This window comes from Orycteropus afer, unplaced genomic scaffold, assembly GCF_000298275.1.
Source record: "Orycteropus afer afer isolate SDZICR_OR568_19922 unplaced genomic scaffold, OryAfe1.0 scaffold00094, whole genome shotgun sequence".
Taxonomy (NCBI): domain Eukaryota; kingdom Metazoa; phylum Chordata; class Mammalia; order Tubulidentata; family Orycteropodidae; genus Orycteropus; species Orycteropus afer.
The window spans coordinates 4,536,862-4,546,811 of NW_006921681.1; the positions used below are offsets into that span (position 1 = coordinate 4,536,862).

The 9,950-nt window shown below is 38.3% G+C and overlaps 1 protein-coding gene and 1 non-coding gene across 2 annotated transcripts in view; one reads left to right on the forward strand and one right to left on the reverse strand.

Annotated features, from left to right (window-relative positions):
* The window catches only part of RERE (arginine-glutamic acid dipeptide repeats), a 470,759-nt gene extending 462,678 nt beyond the window's left edge, over positions 1-8,081 (reverse strand). Inside the window, exon 1 of the mRNA XM_042781181.1 lies at positions 7,760-8,081. Coding sequence (XP_042637115.1) covers positions 7,760-8,081 — 322 coding nt within the window. The remainder of the gene's footprint in view (positions 1-7,759) is intronic.
* Positions 4,910-5,014, forward strand: LOC122150137. Its single transcript, XR_006163504.1, has one exon. It is a non-coding gene; the product is annotated as a U6 spliceosomal RNA (small nuclear RNA).
* Positions 8,082-9,950: the final 1,869 nt, after the last annotated feature.

Here is a 9,950-nt window from a genome sequence, read left to right on the forward strand (position 1 = left end):
AAAAAAAAAAAAAATACTTGTAAATAAATCTTGCCAGGAACACAAAAGACCTATACAAAGAAAACTATAAAAGACTATCAAGAAACCATAAGAAATGTACATAAATGGAAGAACATACCATGCTCATGGATAGGAAGATTGAACATTGTGAAAATGGCAATTCTACCCAAAAAAACAATCATTAACTTTGCATGGAAAAGAAAGAGACCTCAGATAAGCGAAGCACTACTGAAGAAGATGAACAAAGTAGGAGGTCCCATACACTGGGATTTCAAAACCTACTATACAGCCACAGTAGTCAAAACTGCCTGATATTGGTACAACAACAGACACACAGACCAACAGAATAGAATTGAGAACCCAGAAATAGATCCACCCACCTACGGTCAGCTGATCTTTGACAAAGGGTCTAAATCCATTAAATGGGGGTGAGATAGCCTCATAAATGGTGCTGGCAAAACTGGATATCCATTTGTAGAAAAATGAAACAAGATCTGTACCTCATACCATGCACAAAAATGGATCAAAGGCTTAAATGTGAAACCTAAAACTATAAAAAGGTACTCATGGAAAAAAAAATAGAGGCAAATTTACGGGCCCTAATTTATGGCACATATAGATTATTAAGCATAACCCAAAATGCACAGACAGCAGAAGAAAAACTAGATGAATAGGATCTTCTAAAAATTAAATTTTTATGTACTTCCAAAGACTTCTCCAAAAGAGTCAAAAGAGAACCTAAAGCATGGGAAAAAATAATATTTGGCAATGACATATCTAACAAGGGACTTATCTCTAAAATTTATAGAAAATGCCAGCACCTCAACAACAAAAAGACAAATAATCTAATTACATAATGGGCAGAAGACATGAGTGGACAGCCAAGAAACACATGAAGAAATGTTCACGATCATCAGCCATTAGAAAGATGCAAATGAAAACAACAACGACACACCATCTTGCCCCAGCACTAGGGCCAAAGCTCAACAAGACAGAAAATAACAAATGCTGGCGAGGATGTACAGAGACTGGGATTCTCATACACTGCTGATGGGACTGTAAAATGACACAAGCACTGTAGAAAGCAGTATGGCGATTCCTTAAAAAGGTGGAATTAGAAACATCATTTGACCCAGCAATTCCATTACTAGGTATATATCCTAAAGAAGTGAGAACCAGGACAAGAACAGAAGTATGCACACCCATGTTCATCGCAGCACTATTTACCATAGCAAAAAGAGGGAAACAACCTAGGTGCCCATCAGCAGAAGAATGGATAACCAAACTATGGTACATATGCACAATGGAATAACTGTGCAACCCTAAAGAATAACACAGAATCTGCAAAACACTGCATAATGTGGATGAACTTGGAGGATATTATGCTGAATAAAATAAGTCAATCACAGAAGGACAAATATTTATTAGTCTGTTATTGTAAAAAGTCAAAGAGAGGTTTATACATGGAAAGAAACTTTCTTTGTTGGTTACCAGGGTAGGAGAGGAGAAGAGGGAACACTGCTGGACAGGTAGAGACAAGTACTGATATGGGTGAAAGGAAGGGCAATGGACCCAATGTGAGTGATCAGCACGGTGGCATTGAAGAAGAAGACATAGAGAGGTATATGGAAGGTACAGACAACAAAAATGAACCCTGATGACAAATATTGATATATGGGTGGATGGATGGATGGGTGGACAGGCTGAACAATTAGCTATGTCTATGCAGGAGGCAGTGTGCCCATCACCATGTACAGGGTTGGTAAACAATGTTTCTACAAGTGTATTTATATGTTCTGTAAGAATTTCCAGGTATAGTACAGCTGACAAGGGACAAGGTTTTAGTCGCTTCTTGGCCACAGCCAGCTACCCAGAGGGAGCAAGTAGTTGGACCTGTGGACTTGGGACCATGGTTGCAGGCGACACCAAGCTCAATTGGCATAATATACTATACAAAAACACTGTTCCATATCCTACTTTGCTGAGTAACAACTGGAATATTAAAAGCTTGCAAGCAGCCTTCTAGATGCAATGATGGGTCTCTCCTCATCCAGAGGAGAATGAAGAAAACCAAAGACACATGGAAACAATTACTCCAAGGGACTAGTACACCATGCGATCCACAGCCTATATGACTAAAACACCAGATGAACCAGGTGGTGCCCGGCTACCACTGTCAACTACTCAGAGGGGGATCTATGAAGAAGATCCTAGATAGAGTGGGAGTACAATATGGAACAAAACTCAAAACTATTTTAAAAAGGGTGGGGGGAGGGGCGGTTTGCTGGTCTGACAAAGCCTGGTGAAACCTCTCAGACTATGCCCCTAGATGCCCTTCAGGTCTGGAACTGAACCCACTCCTATGACTTACAGCCAAAGAAAAGACAGGCATATCAGCTGAACATTTACATTGAGTAGATACACTCCTTGGATCAATCATGCAAGAATAAAGGGGCTATGTATATACAGAGAGACAACTTGAGAGGCTGGAGTGCATGGGGGGCAAGGACAGAGTGAAGAGGTTAACTATGGAGAGGAAGTGGGAAGAGAGCTGTTGCACTGTAGGAAATTTCAGTCAATGTCATGAGACAAAGTGTGTGTGAACTGCTGTATGGAAAATGAATTTACTCTGTAAACTTTCACAAAAATCACAATAAATTTTTTTTTTTAAAAAGTACATGAGTCTGAGAAAATCAAAGACACATGGAAACAGTTAGGCCAAAGGACTACGGACCACAAGAACCTCAGCCTATATGACCCTGAGACCAGAAGAACTGGGTGGTGTCCAGCTACCACTGCCAGCCAATCAAATAGGGATCAAAATTGGAGATCCTAAATAGAATGGGAAAAAAATATGGAACAAAATTAAAAAAAAAAAAAAAAAAAGATCAAGATTATTGGCCAGAGAGAGATTAGTGAAACCCCTGCGACTAGTGCCCCTAGACATCCTTTGGACTGGAATTGGACTCATTCACATAACTAATGTTCAGCCAAACAATAAATTACACCAGGGAGACCAGGGAGAACAAGCAACCATGGGATATCAGAAGGGCAGCATTTGCACAGGGAGGATGGCAGGAAGGAGATGGGGAAAGGGTGACCAAAAGGAAGGAGGAGGAGAGCTGTTATACTGTGGAGATTGTAATCAGTGTCAACAAAACAACTTGTGTATGACATGCTGAATGTGAAAGGAATCTGCTTTGCATAATTTCACCCAAATCAAAATAAAAAGTTGGGTGGGTGGGGGGGTGGTGGTGCATGGAACTAAATCTTTGCTAGTGACCAGTTCTAAATGCACATGATTTCTCAAAAAATTATCTCAGAGAATTTCTTATTTGTTTACCACACCAAATAATCTCAATATATACCTGTCCCCTAAAGACAAAGATAATAGCCTATTTTTATCTTCAAGGTATCACTGCTGGTCTGTCTCATTTTTAATACACTTTGGGAGGTACCTATGATTTATACTTAATCTGAGTATTAAAAGCAATACAGAAAAGCAGAAAGCAAAACAAAACCAACTAATTTTGACCTATGCTTTATATCCTAAAGAAACAAATGATCATTAAAGATCTACCATTCGAAAACTATCAATCTACTGAAGACATCCTTTATAACTACCTGTAGAGAGGTCTAAACATAGAAACTATAACTAAATACAAGCAGTCCCGGGTTTATGGACAACTCCTACTTGCCCTTTAACCTTATGTAAATTTGCTCCTACTTGGACACAATTGAACCAACAACCTCTACTCACAACCAATTCTTCATCACAATCACCTTCACTTGCTTCATGTGCAGCTTTTAAATCACTGAAAAGCCTTTAAGCTTTTTCCTGCACTACAGTTTAAATAAGAACCTTATGCACCTATTCCAACTTACCTACACATATGATTTAAAGACACACTTAGGAATGGAACTCTTTTGTAACCAGAGGACTGCCTAAATAACTGCAACTGGGTAAAAATAACTGTTTTCAATCACTACAAAGGATGTTGTTATAATGGTTTACACTAATACAAGGAGTCCTGGTGGCTCAATGGTTAAGAGCTCAGCCACTAACCAAAAGGTTGGTGATTCAAACCCATCCAACCACTTCATGAGAGAAAGAGGTGGTGATCTACCTCTGTAAAGATTACAGCCTAGAAAACCCTCAGGGAAGTCCTACTCTGTCACATGGGTTGGTATGAGTTAAAGTCAATTCAGTGGCACCTAACAACACACCAATAAAGAAAACACACACACGCACACATAAATCAAGCCCCATCTGGGAATCTAAACACAGTACCATACTTCTGATTCTTTAGTTTTAGTAAACACAAAAAACAAGCAATTTTTAACAAGCCTCCATTTAAAAAGCAGTAGTTATTTGGAAAAACCAAAAAAAAAACAACTCACTGCAACCAAGTCGGATCTGACCCATAGCAACCCTTCCTTGGGTTTCTGAGGTGGTATCACTACTAAAGTAGATTGCCCAACTTTCCTTCCAAGGAGTGGCTGGTGGGTTTGAACTGCCAGCCTTCTGCTTAGCAGTCAAATGTCTTAGGCACTATACCACAAAATCTACGATTTAGAGAAGACTACAAATGTATCTTCAAAAAATAAAATAAAATCCTCAGAACGTCAAAATACAGTCTCCTTAGCAAAAAGTCAAAAATGTGTTGGATTTTGCCTGTCCCACACTGTCACTTCCTATGCAAACTGGGCCTCTCACCACGTGGTTATGCTTTGGGTGTTACAAAAGAACTCTGGAACCACTTTTGGCCTTCAAAGATCCTTTATAAAATATTAACTTCTAGACACAGTATACATTTTTCACAATTCACAAAGTCCTTAGATTTACTGAAATGATGCCTCCACCTTAAGTACACAGTTCTTCAAAAATACTTTATTAAAAACTTGTTTTGTGTTTGCTTTGGCAGCACATGTGTCAACTGGAATGATACAGAGAAGATTAGCATGGCCCATGTGCAAGGAAGGCACATAAATTCATGAAGCGTTTCCTATTTTTGGGAGACTGCGTTCAATGTCACGAAACAAAACATGCACAAACAGTGGAATGGAAAACCAACTTGCTCTGTAAAATCACTGAAATCAAAATAAAAAAAGGTTTTGGTTTTTGTTTTGTTTTTAATTTACTCTTTTTAGGCTCCGTGGGTGGTGGAAATAGTTAAGCATTCAATTATTAACTGAAGTTTGAAGCCACTTAGAGAGCGTCCAGCAGAAGAAAGCTTTGTGCTCTGCTTCCAAAAGGTCAAAGCCTTGGAAACCCTATGTAGTAGTTCTACTCCACACACATAGGGTCGCCATGAATCAGAACCAACCAGACAGCAACCGGTCTGGGTTTTTTTTTTTATTGCTATAATTTTTATTTATTTATTTACTGTTTTGTTTTCATAAATAAGTCCTTAGCAATCTCCCTTCACATTTTCTTCTTAATATCCAAAAGAATGTCTTATCATCTTGTATAGACATGCAAGATGAATGTACCACATTTCCCAAACTGGTTTTTTCAAAACTTGTTTTCTCAGAAGATACCAACAGGGTGCACAGCACGTTTTGTAATATTAAAGGGGTTTCCTTAATAGCAGGACTTCTCAGAGTCCTTAATTATAAATCTCTCACAATGGGGACAGTATGTTCAACTTTTCCCACACATAGTTGACTACAAAGTTTTTGGGGTAGGATGCTTACTGATATATATAAAGGCAGAATGTTTCACATTATATACTGTGAGAAAGGCTGGTGCTAAATACTGCATGCACATGACCATGGCCCAAACAATCATATTACCACTGACACAGTTCTAAAAGTGCTAGGTTGCAAAAGAAAGGAATAACAAGCAAGCAGATCTAAACCTGAAAGAGTTGACACATTCTATTCCTTTCTCGTGACCTACAACTAAACAGGCCCATTAAAAGCAATCTGTGGTAACTCTATCATGAGATTCTTTAGTGGTGAAGACTTCATTCTTAGTATCCAATAGCTATGTCTCAATCAAAGATGAATACTGATAGCACTGTATTCTATACATTAGTAAATCCCTACAGCAGTGCTCTAACTTCTGCAACACCTCAACTGTGATTTTTTACATCAAATAAATATTTTCACAGCTAATCATCAAATTAAGAAGTTGCAGCTGTGAATACAAGATTATTTGTGAGTTCTAATATCGATCATCTTTTATAGTTCAAAACCCATTCCTATGTGGAACAAGAAAAATCTGTAACTTTATATGAAGTTCAGAATAGTTAGAGTACTCCTCAGTGAAATGGCTGTGCCAGATTAATGATGTAATACAGTGAAGTCTCTTTAATCTCCCTTTCCTGGAAAAACACCAAACTAGGTGACTTTTGATCTGCTAATTATTTCTCATATGAAATTCATGTCACTCGTCAGCAGTAAAAGTAATTCAAACAAAATAATCTTAGCTAGTTCTATTATCATCTGCATGAAGAGTATCTTAATACAGAATACATTTAAGAGAAGGTTTTTGCTGGTGTCTGACCAGTTTTGAATCATTTGTTTACTTGTGCCTCAGCCAAAAGCTGAGCCTCTCTCTCTTCCAGCAATGCTGTAAACCTTAATACAGTGAAGGGCCTAGTACATCTTCTGGAAAACCAAGCACGTTAGTTGACTTCATCTACTACCACTGATTAGAGAGCCTGAAGCTCAATACTTTGGGAAAGGTTAGCAGGAGAAATAAACTTTGGTCTGAAGGCCATTAAAAATATGTCTCTTCCAGAAGAACTAGGTGGTGCCCAGCTACCAATGTCAACGACTTGGAAAGGGATCAGAATTGGAGCTCATGGACAGATTGTGAGGAAAAATATGGGACAAAATTCAAAAACAGAAAAATAACCAGAATTACTGGTTGGATAGATACTGGTGGAACCCCTGAGTCTATATCTCCAGGTTATCCTTTGAGCCTGAAACTGGACTCACCTTCATGGATTAGCTCTCACCCAAACAGCAGAAAGGCCTACAAGCAGAATATGTACCCCAAGGAGATGCACCCCTTAGATCAACCAATTGTGAGACATCAGTAGGGCAGGATTTACATGGAGGGAAAGCTGGACAGACAGGAATGCACAGATAACAAGGTCACAGGGAAGGGGTGGGTAGTCACGGGGAGGAAATGGGAAGAGTTTTTTATTGTTGGGATTGTAATTAGGGCTGTGAAACCAAATGTGGTATGAACTGTTGAGAGTAAAACGAATCTGCTTTGTAAATATGCACCAAGAGCATAATAAAAAGTTTAAAAAAAGAAAAGTTTCCAGCTTCTGGTTGCTATGAGTCTAAATCAAGTCAATGGCAGTAAGTGTACCTTCTGGTCAATCTTGTAGCCAATTTAAAGTTTCCTATTTCCAAGAATCACTAGGTTTACTTGTCCCATGTACTCCATTCTGAAAGTCACCCCACTAATGTGTGGTTAAAGATAAAAAAGCAAGGATGAATTCAAAAGATGAGAAACACTCAACCAATGGTACGTAACAGCACAAGCAACACTGGAAAAGAGGTGAAGAAGGATAAACGTACAGACCAAGTTAAGGTGGCAGGCACAAGCAAGAAATGGGTAAACCCAATTGGCCAAATGTGGTTAACTGTTTACTGTATCACATTTTTCTACCCCAAATTACCATATACTCCAGTGGGTTCAAAGTCTCCCTCCTTAACATATAAAAAATAGGTATGTATTTCAACTAAATATTAGTATCATTTCTCTGCCACAAACAGCAAATGCAATGCTCCTTACCTCCTGGTTTGTAGACAACATCATCCTCAGTGATGTAGGATGTTATCTCACCAGTATCTGTCCTTTCATAACGTGATTTTTTTTTCGGTGGTTTCTTTTTGCTTTTCTTCGTGGACTCCTCCGTGGTGGCACTGTTGTCATTGTCCTCATCTTCACTGTGATCACTCTCAGCATAATTTTTGGCTCCTCCTTCTAAAGTACAGCTCCGACGTGGCCTTGAATTCTCACTCTCTCTTGCTTTGTCTCTTTTATCTCTCTCTCGGTCCCGGTCTCGGTCCCGGTCCTTCTCTTTGTCTTTGTCTTTGTCTTTGTCAGCTGTCATGATTCGCCACGTGCCTTCTTCTGTCCTCTCACGGCTAGGCCTCCGTGAAAGGTAGACAGTAAGCCTGGGCTTCAGTCTTCTGAATTTCTTACTCAATTCCAGGAAAAATCTAACCACTCCAACAACCCCAACGTTTCAAAAATGCTATTTAGGAGAGAATGAAAGAGAATAATTCATTTTTAACTGAACATTTTCTCATATTTCCTCCCTAAAATACTATTTTTGTTAAATGAATCTTTTAATTACTCATGTTTTAGTTCTAAAAATCTTCTAAAAGTCCACAGGAAAGAAGTTAGGAAAGACTTGTGTCATAATACTTAAATATACTGCTTTTGGCATCAGCTAGCAAATGGTTTGGTGTTTTCTACAATCATCAAGAGCAAAACATGCCTGAATGCCTAAGAGTATATTATATTTTCTTGTACACCAATTGTTTTCTCCATTTTAAAGAAAAAGCATACCCTGATGGGCAACATATAGTGGGTACACTTACACTGAATAACTTCTTCACAACCCATAATATTGATTTAAATGGGAAAGAAACTGTAGTAACAATTATTTCTAACAGAAAAAAAAAAAAAATTTTAAAAAAACCTTGGAAAATGTTTAGGAAGTATCACTGTGCATTATCCTCTGAAAACCCTTTCTAGACCCTTCTCGCAACTCCCAGAGTTCCTCTCAAGAAAAAACAGTAGACTTGACTCAATTAAAAGGAATGGCCTCAAAGCAAGATTGTTTTGCCTTCAATTACATTTTCTGTATGTTCTAAGTCTACCATTCTAGTTATTTTGGGGGAAGGAGGGGTGCCTTCCCCCCAAAGATACATTATTTCTGTCTTAACAAAACATAACAGCTTCCAGGAACAACCTTCCATCTTTTGGGAATATTAGGTAGTTTTTGGTTTCTTCTAAATTTCCACTAATAACAGCTTCTCTAATAAACTCCCAGAACTAAACTCAACAAGAAAAGCTGAAGTTTTTAAGAGCTTACAACAAGAAAAGTAAATTCAAACTACAATCCAACATAGTTCTCACAACAATTTTATGGCGTGGGTGGGGGGCTGTTTTTGTTTACAAGGTCAGCTTCGGTGCAATGCAGTCTTCTATCAGCTTCCCTAATACCTCATCTCATCCATCCAACAATCTTTACTAAGCAGACAATCTTTACTTAAGCAAGTTCTCTCTACCACACGTTAGGAACTGAAGAAATAACGAGGATAAGCTCATGGTCCTTGACTTCAGTGCTCTGACGCAAAAATAGGAAGCAACTGATCATTCTGAGAACCAGCTATTTCTCATGTTCTCATGTTCCTTGGGCCAGATAGGGAAAAAACTTAAGCGCAAAAACGATTGATTCTCTTTACTGAGACAACAACAAACAAATCAGTCTGCAATTATATGCCTTAGAAGCAAAGATAATTTCTTTGGTCATGCCTAAAACTATGAAAATTATCACATACTCTTCTCCCTAAAGCTCTTAAATCAAACCTGATACCAGGAAAAAAAAATCTCCTCATGAGCACTTCAAAATCCTTACTTATTAAGAAAAATAAAAAAAGTTAACCACCACCTTTGGAAAACAAACTGACGAAGGAGCAACAGTGCTGGCAATCTACCAACAAAGTTGGATGATTAAAAGCACATAGCACAAACCTAGATTACTTCCTTCTTCAAAGAAAATATGCTTTCAGATAGGAATTCGATTTTCTAAACGTATTTCAAGAAACACATTTCAAGAGAAATATTCCAGTGCCTATGAAAGTTTTGCCTAGATGAATCGTCTGCTAAACAGGCAGTAAGTAATGAATTCCCAAATCCCTGTAGACCACTGGAGTTTCAGCAACTGAAAAGACACAGAGACATATTACTT